Source organism: Misgurnus anguillicaudatus, chromosome 11, assembly GCF_027580225.2.
Source record: "Misgurnus anguillicaudatus chromosome 11, ASM2758022v2, whole genome shotgun sequence".
Taxonomy (NCBI): Eukaryota; Metazoa; Chordata; class Actinopteri; order Cypriniformes; family Cobitidae; genus Misgurnus; species Misgurnus anguillicaudatus.
The window spans coordinates 10,976,449-11,002,483 of NC_073347.2; the positions used below are offsets into that span (position 1 = coordinate 10,976,449).

The 26,035-nt window shown below is 36.5% G+C and overlaps 2 protein-coding genes across 2 annotated transcripts in view; both read left to right on the forward strand.

Annotated features, from left to right (window-relative positions):
* The window catches only part of prkceb (protein kinase C, epsilon b), a 106,677-nt gene extending 87,010 nt beyond the window's left edge, over window positions 1-19,667 (forward strand). The window contains exons 12-15 of the mRNA XM_055170496.2: window positions 10,743-10,881; window positions 11,318-11,506; window positions 14,288-14,434; window positions 17,227-19,667. Coding sequence (XP_055026471.1) covers window positions 10,743-10,881; window positions 11,318-11,506; window positions 14,288-14,434; window positions 17,227-17,373 — 622 coding nt within the window. The 3' untranslated portion in view covers window positions 17,374-19,667. The remainder of the gene's footprint in view (window positions 1-10,742; window positions 10,882-11,317; window positions 11,507-14,287; window positions 14,435-17,226) is intronic.
* A 2,207-nt stretch (window positions 19,668-21,874) lies between these two features.
* The window catches only part of epas1b (endothelial PAS domain protein 1b), a 63,085-nt gene continuing 58,924 nt past the window's right edge, over window positions 21,875-26,035 (forward strand). The window contains exon 1 of the mRNA XM_073873018.1: window positions 21,875-22,214. Coding sequence (XP_073729119.1) covers window positions 22,189-22,214 — 26 coding nt within the window. The 5' untranslated portion in view covers window positions 21,875-22,188. The remainder of the gene's footprint in view (window positions 22,215-26,035) is intronic.

Consider the following 26,035-nt stretch of genomic DNA (forward strand, 5'->3'; position numbering starts at 1 on the left):
TCACGGGTCCAATTATGGCACTTTTCCATTGCATAGTACCCCACGGTTAAGGTCGGGTCAGCCCACCTTACTTTGGATTGGTTAGCATTTCAATCAAGTTTAGTTTCACTTCGGAGTGGGAGGGATTATAGGCGAGACGTTATATTTGCCCTGCCTACTGCTGTGACATCATACAAGTGAGACCGTTGTTGTACATTCCCATACATTAATTTATTTCTCAGTCTGCCACAAAATTAAAATTGACTACCACAAATAGATGTTTGCACATCACGTTTATCACTACCTCTGTCTCACATGACAGTTTTTGTTCAAACACCCGTGGCGTCAGTCGACGGGCTCCGTTGTGCCTCATTTAAGTTGCATTTAAGCATACAGTATATGTGGACGTGTGCATCGCGAATGTGCTGCCACAAACTGCAAGTCTGGAAAAAAACTGGTATGATGTTCCTGATTCTCAACCTGTGGTTGTTTTTCATCACTTAAAGGAAGTTTGGAAACTTACAGCAAAGCACAGATGACAACAGGTTTGCTCGAGACAGCGCAAGCTAGCATGAAGGTAAAGCTAATCTTTACATTAACGCGATAACACTGGTAGTGACGATTCTCTCAGACCAATCAGTGATCTAGCATCACGTTTTGGTATCAACTCGGGTCGCTTGGAACCCCAACCGAGGTGGTACTAAAAAAACTTGACAAAGTTTAAAAACCTTCAACTTTATGAAAAACTAACACTTTGATAGCAGCACTCAGACAGTGTTCATTCAGACAACATCTCTTTAATTCAGTTTGTTGCCATTAAAAAACTCACTCATTCTTGTATAATTTATGTGTGGCACAAGCACATCAGACAAACATCCGAGCCAGAGTTTCACTGATACAGGAAGTCTTTCACTCCATATCCAGGTTCTATTTAAGAACACAGGGAATTGGAGCACTGCCATGACATCCATTCATGTGTCTGTACCCACCTCACAGCCGTCTGACCCCTTGTTTACGCACTAACATGATGTTTCTTTGGCAGGAAAGTGAAAAGTGTACAGGATGTGATTCAGTCAATATGAATGGCTTATTGTAAGTTATAAGAATAGCAGCACACACACATGCATACACCCAACATCCACTCATGTTAACTCGGGTGCCGATTGTGTTGATTAGCTGGTGAGGGGAGCACTAGACTACTACACACAAGGGATAAGTGCTATGTCCTTCTTCGCGGTCACTTTACAATAAGTGCAAAGCATGCTGGGAGACTGATTGATCCGAGGGCCCATGTAATCTTGCTGTGACCTAGGACAGGAACAAACAAAGGAAGCATAAATTGTCCAGGTCCTCTATACTGGACAGATAGCAATCACAAATAATATAGTATCTTGGACACCAATGTCTCTCTTGGGACCTAAAGGTCATTGTGGCACAGGACACATTTTATTCAGTGATGCCTGTTTGTGTATGTGTCTGTGTTTGTGTATATTTTCATGCTGTATAGGGAAATTGTTGAACAATGTATACACTTTTTTTAAATAATGGTGATACAAAAGGATCTTCACAGCAGTGCCACAAAACCATTTTGGTTCCATAAAGAAACATTTTTTTTTACCTTTGTGCAACCAAAATTTTTTTCAGATGTCAAAAGTTATTTATGAAACTGTAGGGGCTAGTTGTCACAAATGCTATATTGCAGTATCTATAGGGTTGAATAAAAGTGAGTAGCCCAATTGCACAAATGCTAGATTCATTTGTTTTATATTTTGTAAATTCAAATTAAGTTTCTAATTTTTATAATATTTTTAGCTGCTAAGTTACCAGTAAACACAATAAAACCACATTAGCTTACATTCAGGCAAACATCTAAAAAAAATACATTTTTAACTGAATGTCTTGGGTCAAGGGTTCACCCCAAGTTGTCACATGCATTTACCAGGGCTGTACAATATATTGCAATTACCGAAACAACGCAGATGCACATAACGCAAAATAGATATCGTAATAGTTAGCAATAAATTATTTTAATTCTTCTAAAGGTTGTGTATATTCAAAGTTAAGTAAATATATTTTAATCAAGTTCAAACCGACTGTACAAAAACAATGTATTATCATATCCCACATTTTAAATCGTATTAGGGGCGGTTCACATTTTGCCTCACTGTATTTTTTATGCGTCAGCGCTGCAGCAAGTTGAAAATATACCTTTTCTTAATGTTGAGTTTGCACCGCAGGTCATGTGACCAGAACCAACCAATCAGCTTTACTCTTTACGTATCAACATTGTGTCATGTAAAAATTGGATTATTCAGTATTAACTCAAGATGGAGGAACAGCTGCTCATAGCTGTACAGGGATACACAAAAACAAACTTTCACAATATTATTTTGACACAAATAGAAGAAACACTATGGGGAGTGCGGCTCAGCAACGGCAGATGCTATCAAAGCCAGTGTTCGAATTATGTCAACGATTATGGTCCACTAGCTAAGCCCCACCACTTCCTGGCCAAGCTCCCCTAATCCCCCCCATCATTATAGGGTCGCCGTGATTTCACAAAGTAAGATGTGAACCTGCTCAACATTTTTTGTTGGTCCTGGATTAACGTTTTAATCAAAGAAACTCCAAATTAACCCTTAACTCACACCCTTACCATGTTTTTCCCTCAAGTAAGTGTGAATTAATAGGTTGAGATGAATTTTTTAAAAGCTCCCTAACCCTGAATCAAACAATCTGTCAATTTCTTGAGAGTTGACATTTATTTAGACAGAAATCTTTTGGATTAGTTTATTGCGAAAATTGGACAAATAATGGACATTATAGCTTTGTGGCAGCCGACACAAGAATTTTAAAATCATTAATAAAAACCAGGGGACCCCTTAATTTATAGTTTTGTGCTTTATATAGGGATCCCTCAATGCTTATAATAGGTCCGGGACCACCCCAGACCTCCCTTAATTCAAACAATGATCACAGTGCAACTTCACAAGCGCGTTGGAAAGAAAGAGGAATTCGGCAAAGTCGCGTTTTCTTCACGGTTTTTGACGTGAAATGTGAAGCACCTCTTTTATTACTTTACTTCAATGTCCATTATGCCAAAAAATGTATGTTTATGAATATTTAATAAAAAAATAATCTTTGGCCTATAATATTTAACAGTACAATTTTGGCAAATTCAAATTCATAACCTGTGAAAAATGCTCTAGTAATGGGTTGGGCTGTGTTGAAAAAATCGATTCACCAATTCTGTTTACCATCATTTCTCAAAATATCTTCTTTTGTGTTCATCAGAAATAGAAATTCATACAGGTTTAGAACAACATGAGGATGAGTAAATGATGACAGAATTTTCACTTTAAGGACCAGAAACTGTGCACTTAAACCTTAGGTGCCTCCTTTGAGATTGTCCTTATAAAAAGATCACAGCAGCGTTTTATCTGACATCATATAAAAGCTATGGATATAACATTCACCAGCCCTGCTCTTGTGCCAATAAAAAGTTTGAAGATAATATCAGTAAATGGCATCCCTTGGTTTTGGGAAAGCCCTGCATTGTAAGCGGCTGGCAAAACCAGCATGTCAAGGCACGGGCTGTGTGTCAGCGCGCGCTGCTTCAAACGCATGGCAGATCCGCATTTTTCCGTCCCCTATATCAACTCAGGCTACTTCTCTGTGACCTGTCTTACATACCAGTACCAGTAAAAAAAAAATACAGAACATTCTGGAACAAAATGTGCCGGCCAATATTCACCACCCTATCTATGCAAGACATGATGGTGGCGGTTTTGATGGAGACTGCAGAAGTTTGATCCGGTTAAAGAGGACGTGTTTGAGCTTGACTTTCCTTAGATTTCCAGTGGCTGGTTAGGTTGTTTGTTCAGATTCAGTGCATCTATAAATAGACAAGAAGGAGCAGGTGTTAGATGTAGCTTTTCTTGTTGTTTTTCCATCTTTTGTCGACCCGTTGCTCTTTTGGGATTATTCTCACGGCGTAACATCGAACAGTATTCTTAGCAGGATATAGAAGTCACAAAAGCTCTGATACTCAAAGGGCTTATCTGTCAACATGTGAACTGCTATTTATTGAAGCATTTCCATACCTTACACATTCATGCATGTGAGATGTGCTCCTTAGATTAACTGTACCCTGTGTGTTCTTTGTGACCTTTCACCTACATAGGAACAGCATGGGGCCATTAAAGTTCTGTAAGCCGTCATACAATAAATATCTGTGTATTACAGTCAGGGATCATTGATATGCATTAGCCCAAAAGGAAAGAAACACTATTTTTTTGTAAATAATTGCTTCAAACTTAATTACTTCAGAATGTTAGATTTGCATGAAGACATTTCAAATGATCTAACACTCTAAAAAATGCTGGGTAATTTTCAAGCATTGGGTCAAAAAGGGATGAAACCAACCTACAGGGTTTTAATTTAACCTATGCTGGGTTGTTTTAACCCATTGTTGGGTCATATATAAACATTTTCTGGGTTAATTAAAACTAATGGTTGGGTTTGTCACTTTTAAACCCAATGTTGGGTTAAAAAGAACCCATGTTTTTTTTGCAACAAAAATTTTGTTACCAATTAAAGTGATTTGTTTAAATAGATCCAACTTTCACTTTGTGTATTATCAAGGCAATAGTTGCAATAGACAAAACTGAGAGTGTGTATGAAGAATTTATTCACTTTGTGATTACAAAGGTTACACGGCATTGATATCCTACACTTGAAAAAATATTGTGTTGGTTTAACCCATTATTAGGTAAATATTAGACAGAACAAACTGTTGGTTTATAAATAAACCTACACTCTCAGGAAAGAAAAGGGTACAAAAGTTGTCACTGGGATGGTATCTTTTAAAAAAGTCCTCATGCTGTTGGACCATTTTGGTACAGATATGTACCTTTGAGGTACCAATATGCACCATTTGAAAATGGACCACCCCAGTGACAACTTGTACCTTATTGCACCTTTTCTTTCTTGGAGTGCATGCTGAGTTATATCACCCCATGGCTGGGTAACAAAAAACCCAGCCAGAGCAGTAAAATTTCCACTCCCTGCTCACATGGGTGTTCGCTAACTCCGCTTTCCGCTCACCTGCAATTTTATCCCGTTCCGGCGAAATCGCTCCACACTGTTAACATAGGTGCGGAAATGGAAAATCATCACGCAGCAAACCCGCTTTGCCACGTGTCTGCCACACAGCCTATATCCTATAAAGAACTCACAGGCTGACAGTTTTGTTGATTGTTGAAGGCACAGGTGAATTCTGGGTAGATTTGTGCATGCCCTAGACTCGTGGTGTGAGCGGTATCTTAGCAATCGATCTAGCATTTGGATAAAAAACCCGCTATGCACTCCGACTGTGTTTCGCACGCTCCGCTACCTGCTCGCTACCCGCTACGCTTTGCTCACATGCTCTGAACCCAGCATAGGTTTATTTATAACCCAACCATGGGTTAATCCAGCCCCCCAAAATTTTGGAGTTAAACTTTTTTTAAGTAAAAATAATTAGATGATGGTGCAAAAAAATGTTTGTTTCCTATTATAAAAATTGTATTGATTTTATAGAGGCGTCACTCTTTTTTGTGTTATGTGGAGAGATGGAATGGCACATGTACAGCAAATGCATATTTTTATAACTTGTTGTTTTAGCACATTTTAGTAGCAAAGATTGCTGTTTGCGTAATGGAAAAAAATCACTTCTCAAGATTCACTTGAAAACACAGGAAATGCTTTAAATTGAGTCTCTCTTTCTCCCTCTCTCTCTCTCTCTCCCTCTCTCTCTCTCTCTCTCTCTCTCTCTCTCTCACTCTCACTCTCTCACTGTTTTTCTTGTAGTGTTCTCTTAAAAAAAGAGTGCTTATCTTTAAATGAAAGGAGCTGCTGTGTACAACAGTTAATTGCAAACTTTTTATGTTTATATGTTCTTGTACAGTTGAATTCTCTTTTTGTAAAAGCACAAGAGGGTTTAGAGAATAGAGGAATGAATTATGTATAAGCTCCTTTTTGATCATTTCACTACAGTTGTTGAGGTTTGCATTCCACCTATTAAGAAAACGAAATAAAAGGATTTCCCAAATAAAGAAAGATGAAGTTATTAAATTAACCGTGCAACATGCATTGACCTAGACTCTCTACTTTAAAAGCCAATAACTTTATTTATCGTGCAGTTTTTGGTTTAGCTACTTTGCACATTGTTTACATTGATGGATAGCTACATGACGCACATCATTTTTGATATTGGATCTGTCTGGAACTTTAATACATTAGCTAACATACTTCTAAAGCATTTTATATTCTCAGTTCATGTTAATTTCAGCACTTATTAATACTTATTTAAAATCAAAAGTTGTATCTGTTAACATTAGTTAATGCAAAATGAAGTAGCATAACAATTGTGATAAGATTAACTAGACTCTAAAAATGCTGGGTTATTTACAACCCAGCGTTGGGTCAGAAACGATCAAGCTCAGTGATTGGGTTAAATTAACCCAGAAAATGTTTATAATTGACCTAATAATTGGTTAAAATAACCCAGCATTTTGGGTCGAAACAACCCAGCATAGGTTAAATTACAACCCAATGGGATGGGTTCATCCCTTTTTGACCCAACGCTGGGTTGAAAATTAGTGTAACAGTAACAAAGATTAATATATATAGAAAAACTATATGGTTCATTGTTAGTTTGTGTTAGCTAATGCATTTACTTACAAATTACAAAATGTTAACAAATACAACCTTACTGTAAAGTGTTACCTGTTGTACTTTAAAATAAAAAAAATAATGTACAGTACTATGAAAAAAATGTTAAAAATAGTATTTCTAACTAGTTCTAACTAAGAATCCAGTTTCAAGCACTTATAATTGTTCATTGTATGTGTAATCTACTTTAACAAACCACCACTTCAACCTCAGACCTCAGTCAGTCACTGTGAAACTATTACTTAACAGAAATAAAACCAAAAGCGTTTACTCTTCATGAAATACAAAGGGGAAAAGATTAGAGAGGTCAATGTTGCAACATCACATATTCTGAATAAACAAATTAAGCTCAGTTGAGAAATCAAAATCTCATCTTTGGAGTACAAGTGAAGAGTAGAGATGTGACCGGGATGTCCCGAAAGATGCTCAGGCTGGAAGATTGACAGAAATGGGAAAGAAAATGAAATAAAAAGAGATTAAGAGATGGACAAATCTGGAACATTCTGTGAAGTAGAACATGTGGGCAGAACACAATACTCTCTCTCTCTCTCACTCTCTCTCTCTCTCTCTCTCTCTCTCTCTCTCTCTCTCTCTCTCTCTCATTCTCTCTCTCTCTTTCTGTCTATATCTCTTTCTCTTCTCTCTCTCTCTCGCATCTTCAGTCAAAAGTTTGGACCCACCTATTCTTTATTATACAACATTGGTCCTCACTCACTCTTTGTCACTCGCTATGTTTTATCTTTACTGTTTCCCTTTTTTTATATAGTAAAGATGTCATTACTGTATGATAAGGCACAAATGGAAATATGGAAATTGTGCAGTGGCCAGAAAATATCTGATTTTTACATCTTAACATTCTCTTAACCATTTTCATGAGGTGCATCCTGGGACACGTTTCAAACGCCTAAAAGAGTTCTCGTATAACATGTTGCTGATTTTCCTTTACTATCTGATCCCTTATATATAAGTGTCTTTCATTAATTTTTCAATATATTGAATGTAGAAGGTTCACAACTTGGTTTGCAAAACTAATTTCAAAACTCACTTGCCTCTACACTGTCAGATAAAATATTTAAAACAAAAAGGTCACTGGGACAGTACCCTTTCATACATCTTTGCACCTAAATGTGTCTTTTCAAAGGGTTCTGCGCCAGTGACAGCTACCATTTTTGCCCATTTGTTTTCTGGCATTGTAGATCAAAGGGTTTTTATAATCTAGAAAACATAAAAGGAATTCAGGTGAGTCCTAACCTGTGATACTCCCACACATTTTGTCTAAGGTCATCAATCAAGTCATGGAAAATTTGGGAAGTTGGTCTCTCACCCCAAATATTTCCAGCATTCATTACAAGGCATTTTTCCACACCTTTGTAAAGAGGCATTAAATGAATTTGATGGAAAAAGAAAGAGAGGGGGGAACCCTCTCTCACACCACCCTTCAGACAAACAGAAACGTGCCATGCGCTTTCTGAAAAAGAACAGTTGCATAAGGCATCTGAAGCACCCCTCCCTTCTCGGTGAGGATGGTTTTTATGAAAACACCTTTGGCTGAATGACATCCTGAGAAGTGATGTTGACATTCTTGTTGCAATCAACCATCAAACTCCAATCCAACTGGTTTCATCCATCTCCTTCTTGTCTTTCATCAGTAGCACCTTATCAGCCTTCTCTCTGCCTTTTTTTCACTCTGTCTCTCTCTCTCTCTTCATCCCTGTGTGCCCTTGTGCTGGTTAAACTCACAGTCACAGTCTGCACAGATACACGCTGTGCTCTGCTCTGTAACAGTAGACCACAAGACCATTTGAGTAGTGTTTTTGTCGTACAGTACTGTATGTACCCCGCAATCCCACCAGTAGAGTAACATGAATTTTTTTGGGCAAAATATGTTCACTTCCATTCATAATACTGTATAATGGATTCCATTATGCAATATAATTGAAGTGGTTAGTATTGCAATTATTTACTTTTGGCTAAAAAACAATCAGTGATGCACTCAGTACTGTAGCTTTCTTTTCTTTTAAAGGGAGAGTTCATAAAAATTGTGTTATTGTTTACTAATGTTATTCTAAACCCGCATGATGTTTTTTCTTTCATGAAATGCAAAATGTGAGTCTTTGAAGGATATCGTGGCCACTTTTTTTTTTTTTAAATAAAACAGCAAAGGGGACTGGCACTGTCAAGCTCCGAAATGGCAAAATACCATTAAAGCGGTTTTAACAACTTGCACTGAACTACTATATGGGTGATTCTCACGAAAACTTGGTTTTAAAAATGTCAAGCATGAAAATGTAAAAATTGCTTAAATTTACTTTTTTCCCCACCAGACATTGAAAAACAAAGTCTGGAGTAAATGGGAACATTATTTTAAAAACTTTTACTTATCATTTAACACTTTTTGTAACATAATTTAAAAAATTTGTCCTAAAAAATCTCATTACCGCAACAGTCAGAAAACATCAACACTGACATATTTTCAAAATGACATGACAAACCTGAAAGAACATAATTTGGAGATTCTGCACATGCATTTAAAATCAAAGTATTATGCTTCTACTAATTAAATTAACATTTAATAAGCATCTGTTGCGGTAATGATAATCAAAATGTCGTGTAAGCATTCTGACAAGACAATATTTCAAATTAACTGTAAAAAAAATTATCTTACCTGGTAGCCATCTTGAAGTAACTGGTCCATGTGCTTGGTCACTCAAAATCAAACTTTATTAAAATTCTGTATGTGTGCTTAAACTGTTCTCAAAAAGTGTTGCGGAGGATGAGAACATCAGGCATGGACACATCATTTTCCTAATTTTTCTTCATTATTATTATATTCAGTAAATATTTCTATATAAAGTAGTCTAGCAAAACATGCATTTATTTTTTTCTTAATATTTTTGTGTTCATTTGATTAAATTACAACATAACGCATGTTCAAACACAGCCGGACACATTGCGGTAATGAGAATTTCAGCAGAAAATGAGATAAATTTTACAATTATAAATTCTTATGTTGAAATCACACATTGTGCAAGGTAGAACACAGTATTGTGTTAATTCTGATGCTTTTTAATGTTACTATATTACACATTTTAAAGCTAAAATCATTAGTGCCGTGGTGTTTCAATGGTTTCGTGAGAATCACCCATATATACTCAGTTTTATGAAGTCATACAATAGAGAAATGAGAAAAACGAGTAATATTAACTAAGGTTTTTCACATCTAGCCCTACCTGGCCTATCCATTAAAGAGTACAGTACATTAACTATGACCCTGTCTGTGAAATTAGTGCTAAGAAGCCTTATAATCTAAATATGAGATTAGGAGCATCAATGTTTGATTTCATTTTTTGACATGACCTTACTCGGTTAATATTAAATATATTAAGGATGTATTGGACCACAAAACCAGTCTTAAGTAGCTTGGGTATATTTAAAGTCAAAAAAGATTTTTGTTTTATACCAAACATCATTAGGATATTATGTAATTTTCTAGCAGAAATACATTTTCTAGCAGAAATATATAAAAACGTTATTTTTGTGAGTGGATGCGATTGCTAATGACTTCATTTGGACAACTTTAAAGGCGAGTTTTTTCAATATTTAGATTTTTGGCACATATATAAATCTCAATTTCAAAAAATTAACCCTTATGGATGGTTTTGTGGTCCATGTTTTTCATTATGTAGGATGATTTTAACAGTACACAAAAATTACAAAAAAGACTGGCTGAGTTTCCCAGACTTCGGTTGGATTTTTTGGTTGAGGGAGTTCATTTCAGTTCAAAGTGATTTGTTCAAAATAAAAAATAAATTAAAAAGATCTGGTTCACAATTAAATTCAGTGCATGAGTCACACATGTACTATTTCTGGATGATTTCTATGAACCTTTTAAAAGCTTTAATGCTGGAAACACCGTTCATAGTAATTGCAAGGCAGGGTGTAAAGTACATCCGCTCCATTTTTCTGGTGATTCAGTTTGGAGGTAAAGTGTGTAATCTTTTTTCTTTGATTGTTGATTTAAGTTTTGCTTGTATTTACTCTCTTCGCAGGGATTTGAAACTAGACAACATTTTGCTGGATGCAGAAGGTCACTGTAAGCTGGCAGATTTTGGCATGTGTAAGGAGGGAATTCTGGACGGCATCACAACCACAACATTCTGTGGCACACCAGATTATATTGCACCCGAGGTACAGTATTTCACACTTTCATATAGACAAATGTCCAACAAACATGTGATTTTCTAATTTTCTACTTTTTACTACTATTTGCTTTTCTCAGTTCTTAGATATAAAGTTTTTTTAAGCTTTAATCTAGTATTTATTTCTGTTTAGTTTTTTGTTTTTATAAATGTTTTTAAGGTTCATGCTGTTGAATGATCAATTACCAATGAAATACAAAAATATGATAAAGGCTAATAATTGAATTGAATTGAAATGCTAAACCTAATAATATATGACTTTATAACATATTATGTTTTCAGCTATCAATAACAATGTAGTATTCTCAGATCCATTTCAACACATTTTATCATGTTTAAATCCATCAGCATTTTCTTTATAAAACAGTACCAAAAAAATCATCCCTATGATATTATCTTACATCCCGTGTCCTTTGAACGTGCAGATCTTGCAGGAGCTGGAGTACGGCCCATCAGTGGATTGGTGGGCTTTAGGTGTGCTGATGTACGAGATGATGGCTGGTCAACCTCCATTTGAAGCAGATAATGAGGATGACCTCTTTGAGTCTATTCTCCATGACGACGTCCTTTATCCAATCTGGCTCAGCAAAGATGCTGTCAGCATTCTTAAAGCGGTACATGTTCACATTCACATGTGTCACATGCTCACGTGGTCTTTATCCATCCAATCATGTCTGTAATCTTCCTCATTTTCTTAGTTATAGAAACTCTGCACCTTTACTGTTTAATTTGTAGATTTTGTGCTTTTCCTATTAACACCATCAGATCTCTAAGAAGAAAGACTATAGCTTTTTAATAACCAAATTTAAGCCTAGGAATTATCGAAAAAAAGAAATTAACATCTGTGGGAATTGTGGTGCTAAATGATAAATAGATAGATATTAGGGTTGCATAATTGGGCTAATAGGGGTTGATGTATTGCAGAATAAAGGTTTTTGTTTACATCATATATTTGGGTGAACTATAAATAATAATTATGTATATAAAAATATATACTTTCAATAAAAAAATATTTATATTAATATATATAATATAAATTATACATAAATATAAAAATGTATATACACATGTAAACATTTCTAAATATATACATGCATGTGTTTGTATTTATTTATACAAAGTTATTATTTATAGTACACACACACACACATAGTGTATGATGTAAAAAAAATCTTTATTCTGCAATAGATTAATCGCGATTAATTGTTATGCAACCCTGATAGAAAGATAGATAGATAGATAGACAGACAGACAGACAGACAGACAGACAGTAGAGTTGCATGACAATTAATAGCGATTAATCTATTGCAGAATAAAGGTTTTTGTTTACATCATATATGTGTGTGAACTGTAAATAATAATAATAATAATAATTTTAAGAAAATAAATATATTTATATATGAAGTATTTATATTTATATACAATATAAATGATACATAAAGATACAAATGTATATACACATGTTAACATTTCTTAAATATATACATTCATGTCTGTGTTTATTTACACAAAGTTATTATTCACACACACATATGATGTAAAAAGAGGTTGTTTTGCAACCCTAATAGATATATAGATATAGAAAGATAGTGACAGTCTTAATGTGTTGTAGACTAAGTCTTACTCTTGCTGTATATCTTATAAAGATAAAGAGAGAGAGAGAGAGAGAGAGAGAGAGAGAGAGAGCAAAGGAAGAAATGAGTTTGGAAAATGACACTGCTTGTGGGAAAAGTACAGATTGTTTGTGTTCCCTGCTGGATTTGTGAGTTGTGTAATCTCAGAGGTCTGATTTCGGGTGAGAGGACCACCGTTAGATTGGTCACTCTTCCTTAAACAGTTTAAGAACAGTCTTGATGTTTTATTTAAGTCTCATCCGTTTCTCAGATAATTCTCCAAAAAGCTGTAGGAAAAATTTAAATGATATGAGACATTATTTAAAGCTAGAAAAAATATCATAAAACAAATTTGGATAGCATCACATTAAGTAAGATAAGAAATGTTTGGGTTAAACTTAATTTGAACTTAATTGCAGATTTAAGTCAATTTGCTCTCTATTTAAAGGGATAGTTCGGCCAAAAATGATATTAAACTCATGATTTACTCACCCCCAAGCTATCCGAGATGCATATGTCCATCGTTTTTCAGACAAACACATTTTCAGTTATTGTAGAAAATATTTTAGATCTTTCAATTAATTAAATGTGAAGTTACGGGGTCCATGACCTTTAAGTCCAAAAAATGTGCATCCATCCTTCACAAAATAAATCCAAACGGCTCCAGGATGATAATTAAAGGTATTCTGAGGGTGGTCCGCGCGGTGCTGTTGTGGAGGTGTCCATATTTGAAGCTTTATAAACCAAAATGGCTACCTTCCGGTGGCGCCACCATCTTGGACTCCTCTGTATTCAGGAGAGAGTATTAGCGTAGTGTACGCACTTTTCTTAGTGACGTATGACAAATTCGGAGGGCGGGGGCACAGAGCAGCAGCAAAGAAACCTCTGTACGCTGCGTAAAGCTCTGATCTTGAAAGCGGACGCGACTGGGATGGCGGCATTACCGGATGCAAGTTGTTTTGGTTTATGGGGTTTTGGGTGTGGATTTTTCTACAGCGAAGCTGCGTGGATTGCCCTCGGGGGGCCTTTGTTTGTCATCGTGGAGCCGTTTGGATTTATTTTGTGAGGGATGGATGCACATTTTTTGGACTTCACATTTGATTAACTGAAAGATCTAAAACATTTTCTAAAATAACTGAAAATGTCATCGTCTAAAAAAATGATGGACATATGCATCTCGGACGGCTTCGGGGTGAGTAAATCATTGGTTTAATATCATTTTTGGCCGAACTATCCCTTTAATCTAATTGCTGTGTTACAAAAACAATAGATGAGATCTCGTTATTTTGCTTTCCTGTGGCATTACAGTAGATGTTTGTCTATTGTCATTTGTATTTATGACTGCTTGTGTTTTTTTTTTTTTTATATTTGGTTAAGTGTTTCCCTTTACACTTTACATAAGTGTGCACATAAGTGTGTGTGCGCTTGTGTGTTTACTGCATTCTTTGTGTGTCCCCCATTTTCCAACACATGTCCAAGATTTACTTTGGCTGTTCCTTGCCCATTTGTAAAGCTTTGTGGGAAAGGCAGTCTGTTTGTCTTGGACAGAGTCATTGTCACTCTGTGATCTGTCTTACTGGCACTTTGGTCACATGACCGGGTCATCTCAGGTCCACAGGATGCATTACTACATCATCTTTGACCATCTTGAGTCAACATGCAGTGATAAACAGCCCACAACATGATGCTCTCATGTCTGTTTCCACATGCGTTCTACAAGCCCAAGACATTTTTGGGGGTATTTTCCATCTCTAATCTTTTTTTTATCTTCACTATTTGTAGTTCATGACAAAGAGCCCCAGTAAGCGGCTGGGTTGCGTTGTGTCTCAAGGACTGGAGGAAGCTATTAAACTTCATCCGTTCTTCAAAGAGATTGACTGGGTACTGCTGGAACAGAGGAAGATCAAGCCGCCGTTCAAACCACGCATTGTAAGTACTACTATGTGTGAAACAGGCCACCGCTCTATCCTATTTAAACACAAATTTCTTATATAAACCTCCAAGATGTTGTGGATTGTCTTGCTATGCAAAAAATGGTCAAAATATGTACCCCAGCTGCCACTTGGCCACTACCCTTTAAAAGGTCCTAATATGGACTATAAGTTACAGATATGTATACATTTGGTACCAATATGTACCTTTATTTACTATTATGTATCTATAAGTACAAAGGTGTAGTTTTTAAAAGGGCGCCGTCCCAGTGACAGCTATGGTACATATTTTGACCATTTTTTCCTGACAGTATAACTCTCTTGATTTGTCTAATATATTGTATACACTATATTGTATTGATTTTTCTCCACTATATTATATACTGTATGTTGGACTTTGGACTTGAATTATGAAATTGCCTTCTCTCTTGTGCTGCTATCTCAGAAGGTGGCCACAAGAAGGTATCTTTTATATACTCAAAAAAGGTTTGCAACCACCTTTGCATCTGCAGTCCTACAGTACCATATGTTGCCTATACAGACAGACAGCCCCCTATATTTTGAAAACTAGTCTTAGTGTTGACAGTGTATATGTCTGTGCATATGTGTATACCTCTCTTCCCACCATACTGCCCTCCAAAAGCTAAGTGCAGTAACTACGCAAACACTGAAACTGAGAAAAAAGCCCTTAAAGCTAGTCAAACATGTTACTGCAATTTTGGCACACACGTTTCTCTGAAATGGGACAACATTGAACCAGGAGACTTTGTCACAAGACACATCAGATCTCACAAAGCCCATCCTCACAATCCTTGACTCAATTTTGACCAAATGCATAGTTACTGCACTTTGCCTTTGTAGGGCAGCATAGTTAACAGAAGAAGTGGGCTGCACCAGAAACAGTTATCAGGAAGATGACTGCAGTGTTTGTTACATGTCTGTTTTTGTAGTGTGAACATTGAGATGCTCTCCGACTTTCAGCACACATCAGAAGCTGTAGTTTGATAAAGAGTGGCTGGTGTGTGTTTGGCACTTCCCTCAGATTGTTTGAGTAGAGTCCCGTCTGCCACCAGGTTCTTACCCGCGGCTGATGAAGGCCTTTAGAGGGTGTGAGAGACAAAACATTGAGGTTATGAAAATAAGAGAGCCAGTATAGCGAGAGAGATTTACGTATGTGGAAGACACTTTTATTCAAAGCAACTTACAGTGCATTACATGGTATACATTTTATTGGTATGTGTGTTGCCTTGGATCGATGACACCAATTGAGCTACAGATACCCTGTGTGCATAGAAATATGGATGAAACAGTGCCTTGTATGTATTGTTCTTTTTTTGAAATGTTAAAGGGACATTCCACTTTTTTTGAAAATATGCTCATTTTCCAGCTCCCCTTGAGTTAAACATTTGATTTTTAAAGTTTTGGAATCCATTCATCCGATCTCCGGGTCTGGCGCTAGCACTTTTAGCATAGCTTAGCATAATCCATTGAATCTGATTAGACCATTAGCATCGCTCTAAAAAATAACCAAAGAATTTTGATATTTTTCCTATTTAAAACTTGACCCTTCTGTAGTTACATTGTGTACTAAGACTGATGGAAAATTAGAAGTTGAGAATTTCTAGGCCGACATTGCTAGGTACTATACTCTCTTTCTGGCGTAATAATCAAGGACTTTGCTGCTGTAACATGGCTGCAGGAGGCGCAATGATATTAGGCAGCAGCAGAAAATAGTCCCCTGCTATTGAAAGTTATCAAGGGGACTACTTTCAGGCACTGCGTAACATCATTGCCAAACTCTTTGGTAATTTTTAGCGTGATGCTAATGGTCTAATCAGATTCAATGGATTATGCTAAGCTATGCTAGAGGTGGTAGCGCCAGACCCGGGGATCGGCTGAATGGATTCCAAAACGGTAGGAATTAAGTGTTTAACTCTAGGGGAGCTGGAAAATGAGCATATTTTCAAAAAAGTGCAGTGTCCCTTAAAAGTTATTTGTTCCTGCCTGCTCTGAACACCACAATTTTGGACAATGTACAAATGACTACAAATACGGCTTTCCTTTCAGCTACATAAGATCAACATGGTTTCTGCCAAGAACAATAGTGCATGTTTTATAGGGTGTAATTTTTGCACTTAATCTTTGTACAGCGTGTCGTGAATATGTTAGCATTTGGCCTGGCCCCGTTCATTCCTTGGGATCCAGACGAGATGGATTTGGACGCCACCAAACACTTTCATGTTTTCCTATTTGAAGACTGTTACATGAGTGGTTACAGAGAGTAAGTATGGTGACACACAATAAGACGTGATTTTTTTAAGCAGATAAAAAATGCGAACTGTATTGTATAGTGGAAGAGCACTTAGTTTGCAGCACTTTGACCTCAGCATGCAGTAACATGGAAGTGTTTGGTGGCTTCTAAATTCATCCATGTTTGGATCCTAAGGAATGAATGGGGCTAGGCTAAATGCTAACACATCCACAACGCGCTGTACAAAGATTAAGTGCATGCATTGAAAAAAGATAGGGATGTATTAATTCGTCTAAGTTGAGGTAAGAACATAGTAATATATTGAAAAACGGTTTTGTTTTCCTTTAAGTATAAACACCACTCTTATTTTGAGGTGTAGTGATTAAAGGATATAGTACTGAAATTAGACAAAACTTCATGCTAAAATAGGTTGCTGATCCCCTGATATAAGCAAATGCATATTAACATGTCATGTTGTTTGTGTGCCTTCTTACCCATAAACACCCAAATCGCTCATGAGGCATGTTCTTCATCCACAGAAAACCAAAAGGGACGTCAATAATTTTGACCAGGACTTTACCCGTGAGGAACCAGTGCTCACGCCAGTTGAGGACACCATTATTAAACAGATCAACCAGGATGAGTTCAAAGGCTTCTCCTACTTCGGCGAAGAGACCCTGTCTTAAAACTGAAGCCTGTGTCTTCTGCGCTGTACTTTTTACACACGCTGCCATAAAGGTTTTGTGTGCCCCACACGCCTTGAACTCACTGCAGACCATCATTTGCCATGAATCTGATGCTTTTATTTAAATCTAGAGTCAGTAATTTCCTGCTGAAGCCCTTCAAAAGTGACACTCTGATGAGTAAAGTATTTAATGGATGTAATAAAACACTGAGCTACACATACAGTATGATGGCCATACAGAAAGAGGTCATTTCACAGTAAAGCATGGAGTATAGTTTTTTACGTGTACGCGAAGCATAGTTTATTTGAATCAAACGCGTACACAGATGTTCAACGCATGCGGCATTGCCTTTCCTGGCCTACATACTACATACCCGCATGCCCGATTAGTGCTTACGAAGTAGGCACGGTTACAAAAATCCCTGACCCTCGCGTATGCTTAAAAACAGAACTATACTTCATGTTTTTCTGCTGAAAAGTTAATTGTTCTCCGCAGTGTGCCACTCAAAGTAACACATAAACTGTACACTATGTTTTTGTCAGTTTTGAAATGCAAAAACCAAATGTTAAGAACCAATGATTGTATCGGAAATGTAACGCTATGAACGTGCATGCTGGAAAATTAAAGTGCTCAACGTTGGGATCACATGATGGTCTGTTAGCCAGCGATTGATTGGAGGGTACTAGAAAGAGGTGATGCACAGACCGGTCACGTGACCACCTCGCCATTTTCATTTGAAATAGCCGTGTTGACATAAACTCATGTTGTGAGTGTGTTTACCTATATACTGGAGGGTAATGTTACAGAAGTGCCCTCTTTAGCGTGTTTGATTTTGTGTGTGTGTGTTTTATTATATTACTGGATTGTCTTGTTGCTAGGATGTGAAAATTGTGGATGCAATGCAACAGGACCCATAATAATGATTGGGTCAGGACAGTAGCCAATCACATCTCTCTTTGCGTACACGTCCTGGTCACCCTGATTGTTAGCTTGTGAACTTCTCTGAAAATAGACCAAACATCTATTGCATGGTTATGCGTATGATATTATTGTGTATCACTAGAAAATGAGAAACTGTTATGTGCAATATTTTATGTATGTGTGACGGTCTGGTTTTTATGATTTTCAATTTTTTTATCTGATGCCAGTTGCAGCTAGGTTGTGAAGCCACGTGACATCAGGCACAGGTCCTTTATTTTCGTGCTGCTGCAGTCCTGGTGTTTTATACACTCAATCAAAATGAAGCTCCTATGGCAACAAAGTATATACTGTACAGATGATCTTCCATTGTTTAGCACAACTGAGGCACCCTAAACTTTCTCATACCCTATAGGTGCACCTATCTGACACATGCAAAATAAGTGTTCTCATTTGTTCAACAAAGAAACTTGTTATTATGAACAACTGCTATTGACTGCAAGGGGTTCTTAAATTTCTATATGGTTGTTTGGAGATTATTAGGCATTAAACTGTAGGTTCTTCAAATGTGAATATCATGGAAACTGAAAAGTGGCTTCAGGCTGTAAAGTTTTGTAGTGAAAACATGTTCACAATACAATCCAAATATTAAAACAGCATTTCACGGGTTTCTTTTAGTTTCAAATAAATGTATTTATTTCCGTTATTTTTTTATCACTTTTATATATTATCTTAAATGCATATTTCATGGTTCATGCGTTTCAGTTTCTTTTCACTTGTTTAGCATGTTTTCTTAAAGCATGTTTGGCCTCAGTTGTGCTCTCCTGAACTTATGTCTGTTTGCCCTTAAGGGGCAGAGTCCCCTAACATGAGCTTTACTGTATAGCTCCTGCCAAATACCTGTTTCCTAATGCACACTTCATAATACTATTTCAGACTTTATGAGTGATGTGGGTTTTTATTTTTGTGCGGGGGGTGCTTGCTTTTAAAATGACTTTACTTTGGAAACACATTGACAAGTTCCAGCTAAATAAATATAAACACACCTAAAAAAGTACCTTGTTGGTAAAACGTGAATACAGTATTTGTACATACAGAGGTACAGTGCATATAAATATAAGTTATATTAGTGTTTTATGTCACTGTAAGTATCATAGATGTGTATGTATTTGTTTTTTTATTGTATTGTGCAGCTTCATTTGTACAGTCGTAAGATATTATTTTTCTTTTTTTTTGACATCTGTGATGCATCACTGTCATGTCATTTTACACATTTTACTGTGTGCCAAATGTACTGTACTTAAAGGATGTGAATGTGCATTGTTTGGCTTGTTACCTATTAAATAAGATGGCTATAAAGTAGTCAACATGTTCAAGCACTCGACTTTTTTTTAAGAATCTAAAAACATATTCTGTACTTATAATTGTACAGAATGGTATAAGAATATCGCAGTAGTGGTTGATTGCCATGTAATTATTTATGTATAATGTAATAATTATTATTTATATAAGAGATAATGTACAGTCAACCAGTCAGTATTGAAAAATAAACCCTGACAGGATGATTAGGATCATACAGGGCTTTGTATCATCCTGAAGGGTTTAATTTAAAGTCGTGAACAGATAATATACATTATCCATGCAAACTACATGGCTACAAAATAAATAAATAAATTGATGTGAAATATTGATTCGACTTGAATTTTTTATTAGTTTAAGGTGAGACACAATGTACAAATTTTTCAGATGAGCAGCCATACAGTATAATGTTGGTCATTATAAGCACAGAGCAGTGATTGGTATCACGTTATCAGAATTACTATTCAAGAAAGCAAATATGTATTAATAATAAGTAATTTAAAGTGGAAATGCATACAAATAATAATAAATGAAAGAGGAAAGGAGAGAAAAGAGTTAAAAGGCAGAATACTGGATGAGAGAATTGAGTGACTCTGGTAATTTAAGGGTCAAAATGACCTAAACTTGAAGTATTTCTCTTATCAAGCATGACCTTCTGTTCTTAATGGAGAAATCTGAGAAAAAAAGTGACCTAGGACCACAGAACTAGTCATAAGTCGAATGGGTTTATTTTATAGCTTTTATAGTTGCCCAATTTGGACAACTTTATAGATGATTTATTTCGATTTTTTGGCACCCTCAGATTCCAGATTTTCAAATAGCTAAAATACTGACCTATCCTAACAAACCACCAATGGAAAGTCAAGCTTATTTATTCAACTTTCGAAAACTTGACCCTTATGACTGGTTTTGTGGTACTGGGTCACAAATTTGCTTGTAAAATCTGAGGCGTTTAAAGTTAGAAAAATCATAACTGCTTTGTAATGACCATACAGTTTAAAGAACAGGTCACTGATCGGCAACAGATATTAGTCGTTTAATATGTTTTGCACTGCAAATTTTATATACAATTTAAAAAATAAACTTTCTTGTGTTACCTATAGTAAAGCAGACAATTTACACAATTTAAGCAAAGACTTTTAGAAATGTAACTGTTATGAACTTAATATGTTAAAATCAAGTTTGTCACCAGCAATGGACACTGTGAAAAGATACACGGTGTTGTTTTGATGATGATAATGATGATGATGCTTATTAGTAATAGTATTAGTATTTTTATTATTAATATTATTAGTCTGAAAGACCACTAATAGAAAATGTTAAATGGGAACCTGCTGCTTTAACAAATTACATTGAAGCAATCAATATATTTTAACTATAGCATCAAGGTGAATCCTTACAGTGGAAAAGGCTGAAATTATGACATATACTGTATGTACCGTATGGAGAATGTACATCCAATTGGTTGTTGTCACAAAATAATTATCATTTGAAATATTATATTAGTTTAATTTTAACAAATTCAGAGCTGACCTGAGAAAAGATACATTAAATATATAAATAGTACTACTGGTCAAGCTCTTGCAGTACCTGACGAGCAGTGTATTACAAGCAGAGGTGGACATTAGTAAGTATTTTTACTTTAGCACTTAAGTACATTTTTCAAGTATCTATACTTTATTATAGTTTTTCTTTGGAAAACATACTTCACTGCATTCCAAAGCATATCATACTTTTACTCTACTACATTTCATGAATACAAGTTGTTGTTTTATATTAAATATTTAAGTACATAAAAAATCTTACTTTTACTTTAAAATGTAGGCTACTCGAGTAGATTTAAAAAGTAAAAAAATTTAATTACTGTCCACCTCTGGAGTTATCAGGTGGAATGTCACGACTGACCAATCAGAATCTAGTATTCAGAGAGTCGTCTAATAGTCGTTTCTTTCCTGTCATTTCTCAGAGATTGGAGATCTACCTTCCTGCATAATTTAGTTTTCGTTTCTGTCAGTTATCTCACAATACCTTGAATTCAAATGGGTTCAAAACCAAATTAATTCAAAAGTTTGTAAATGAAGGTTTCAGATAAGATTGACCTACTGGACTCAGCAACCATGCGCCACAGTGAACGTCAGCTTTGAAGGTGGGCGTTTCCCAGCGACAGAACCAACCAATCACAGAGCTAGAATTGATTGCTGCCTGTCAAGCGACCTTCTGCGCTGCTCTCCTGTCTGTGAATCAACTTCATTGCTGACTGACCCTGAAAAACACGCGACAAGACTCGGACCCGGACTTTACAAGTGTGGAAGACTGTGCGATCCTTGGCAGTGTTCTGAGACTGTACAGTCCACTTTCGCCTTGTTTTTTGCTATTGGAATTGAGTTTATTGCATTTTAAGATAGACTGTGCGCCTTTGGGGCATTTAAAAGGAGCAAACGGTGGTTGTGGTGATTTGGAGCGCGTCCTCTTCGCACAGATATCGCACTGGTATTGAACTTCGGAAATTACAAAGGGGACAGTGACATTTAGAGAGAGATGACAGCTGAGAAGGAGAAGAAGAGGTAAGTGCAGCTTTGTTTAAGTTGTATTAAGTTGGCTGTATTCGGTTGCATGCACTGCTGCGTCGCGCGTGTTGTGTTAAGCGCAAGCAACAAGTGAATTCTGACAACGCAACGCGATGGCGAAGTTCATTTTATTTAACCTGCTGTCAAACAACGTAGCAAGACCCAAAAAAAACATATTTTTTCATATAAAGTATACAGCTGTTTGAATTTGATATGCTGAGATATTGCGTTTGAGATTATTGGCACTAGTCTCATGAATTACATAATATTTAACTAATATTATTCATGCGTAACTAACGCTTGCTGTTCAAATTATTTCAGTAATAGCCTCAAAATAAATATTAGTCAAACATTAAGTTATAGCTATATTATGAGAATTATATCCGTAGGCTAAATTTTAAAATATATAATAATTTTATTTTAATCTACAATGAATATGTAATGTATATAGGCCTACTATTTATTATTGTTATTATTATTATTATTATTAATTATAAGTTTATGTTTATAATGAAGTTACTTTTATTTTGTTCTAGTTTTTTAGTTTTACTTTATTTAATAGTATCAAAAATGATTCTTAATGCTATTTTTAATGTAACCATTAGCCTATCATTGCCATCATATTACTATCACATAGTAGTCGATTTGATCATTTTAATAAATAAATAAAACTGAAACGCAGGTAGCATTGATCTGTGTATTCAGTGCGCGCGCCTTCTAGTCTGCTTCATCCTCGTGACATTTCTTCCCTAACAAGCTCTCTATTACTTATCAGATGAGTCTCAGGGTGGCACAACATAAACAAACACTGCTGCAAAACTCAAATGAAAAGAATATATCTTACTTTGCACGACTCGCTCAGGACACAGATTTTAACCTTATAAGATCAGTTGTCTTCAAAGACACCAGAGGGGTGAAAGAGAGTGTTTGTTTGTGCTTGTCTAATCCATATGTTTTGGCTGTTTACTGTTAACATGAGGAAGGTTATCTTGACCCTCAGCATTTATTTAGACATATTTGTATTCATGCATAGCCAGAGTCTCCATACGTGGCCCCTTGTACTGTTTGTAAATGGCGCCTATTTGGGTGAGTTGAAATAGGTCAAAATAATTGCAATTATGCATTGTTTACAACTACAAGCCACGGCTGCAATAAACAAGTCTCTGATTAAGTCATTGTTATGGTAATCATCAGGGCTTCAATGAGCAAGGACTTATGTCCTGTTCAACAAAACTGGATTGATTGCTGTAGCACTTCCACGCAAGGTACAGTAATTTCCGATTGTCGATTAGGGCATTTTTTCCTTATCATTTGTGACGTCATATACTGAATCATCGAGCTCTTTCTACAATTCAATTGGTGTGTTATATAGAGAACATGGTGATGGTGAAGTGTCAGTGCTTTGTGAGGAGCTCTGTCAGTGCTTCATGCAGCCTTTGGCCGAGAGCTGGCTGTTTCAAGGCATGGTTTTGTCCAGTCTGTGCACACTGCCGCACCAGAACGCAGCCTAACCAGGGTTTGATAATAAAAAGTCTTCCAAGCAGTCAGGTACAAAGACATGTTGCGTAATGCATAAAAGAAAGGAGAGAAAATGACCTTGGTCTTGACAACTCAATGATACTGTTGCTATCAGGCCAAACTTAGACCTCTGCAAACGTTTTGAATCTTTACTAAGTCAAAAAAGACAGCATGCTTAATAAGCACAAATGCAAAACTGACTTATTGGTGCACACTTTACCACTTAGTCTAACAAGGAATGTATGTAAATCAGGGAAATCCAAGGATTGTCCATTTTGCTTGTGTGTGTAAGTGTTTTCTTACGCCGTGGACACACACACACACACAGTTTTTGTAAGTGCATGGGTATACATTTTGTCTGAGAATTAAACCCATGACCTTGACATGGCTGCCACCATGCAAGTTAAACTACAGGAAAGCAACATTTGCATGATATGCAGGCAGATAGCAAAAAGGGACTATTTACATAGAACAAACTTTAACGTATGTGAAAAATCCAAATTAGTTTTTATATGAATAAATGACACCATGCAACAAATGCCATAGATAGAGCTTAACTGTTGAAGCCAGAACATTCAAGACAGGTGTTTTAAAAGAATTTCTCATTTAAACAGTAGCAAAAAGGCATTGCATTGGGTTAGTTTATTTCGGAGGGAATTCGTACATATTTTACAAGTTGACTAATTCGTATAAATTTGTACCAATTGAATCTTACAAATATGTACGATTATGATAGAAAACCAAGATGAAACCCCACCTCTAAGGGGCTCATTATAGTTCTGGGTAGGTTCTACAGCATAGCCTCGACGGCATGCAGGCTAGGCATCGCTTTTTATTTATCCTTTTGTGTCGACGTGTAATTACACATGCAGACCGCTAGTAAGCGGTAACCAACAGTAGCAGTGCAACAGCCAAAGAAGAAGCAGCTTGGCCAGTAAACCCACAAACGAAGAAGCAGCTTGTTGTGTAAGATATGAGAAGACCAGCAGTGACGGGGGAAAATAGACAGAGACTTTTGTTGCAGTTTCAGTTAAATCACTCCCCAGCATGGCCCATTTCTGTTCTTATCGTCGCAAGCAGGGGTGCACCGATAAATGCCGATATTCTCTAATAATACGTGGCCGATAACTACTCTGAATCGCACAGCTGATATTATTCACAGCTATTTCATGTACTACAGTTTTGATATACTTGAAAATACTTGAAAAGGTTTGAAGAACAGCAATATAAATATGTCCTTAAGACATTTCCCGGAGCTGCGTGTCATAGTCTGCGTCCGAAAACTTTAAATTGCTGCCTTCAGAGGCAGCATTCCTAGGCAGGAAGGCATCAAGGCATGTCCGAATCCATGTTAGGTTTACTTCCTGACTCCTGAGATCTTGTCCCACAATTCTATGCGTGTGCGCGCAGGGGGAATTGTGATTGGTCAAGCCTGGTCGAGGTTGAAAAAATAAAATGGCGGCTGGAGCACAAATTTAGTGTAAATAAATGTATATTTTCACTTTTTACACCTTTTTTAATTGCATTTCTAGCAATAAATTAGTATTGTAGTTTTCAAATATGTGATAAGTTATCACAAAGGCGCTCCCTGTTTATATTTCAAATAGGGATCGACCGATATGTATTTTTCAGTGCCGATGCTGATACCGATTTTTGTTTCATCAACCTTAGCCGATGACCGATACAGGCTGCTGATTTTCTTGAGCCGATATTTGGAGCCGATACTGCTTTTGCTCACTCAATTTACATGATAAAAATGACACGATGATGCCAAATGTTACAAGTCTCAATTTTAACAAAGTAACATTTATTGAACTTAAAAAAAAAAACAATATTTAACAAATAGTAAAAACAGGTGAGGGTGCTATGGAACCATCTTTCGATGTTGTCATGGAAAGGTTGGTTGTTTTTAGTCACATGACCTGCAATCGCTTGCGGCTTCCAGCACTCTGTCTGTAAATAATGCCGGAAAAATTGGTGGACATGGCAGCCACGTATTGGCCGATGCCGATACAAATAAAACTCCGGCCGGCCGATATATCGGTCTATCACTAATTTCAAACACGCTGCATTTAAAGTGTGTCTGAAAGCGTTTCTCTTAGCTGCCTTCATGCCTTCGAAGTCATTGCCACATAAGGCAATGAGGCAACAGCTGCCTAAGTTTTTGGATGCAGCCATAGCTGAATGTGTAATGGTTCTTCGTCTGCAGCGCATATTGAGTTTCAGCAGGAGAGCACCCTCTGGCTTTTGGATGTATCGGCATTTCACCGTAATTCATTGAGAAGCATAGCAAGCATCAT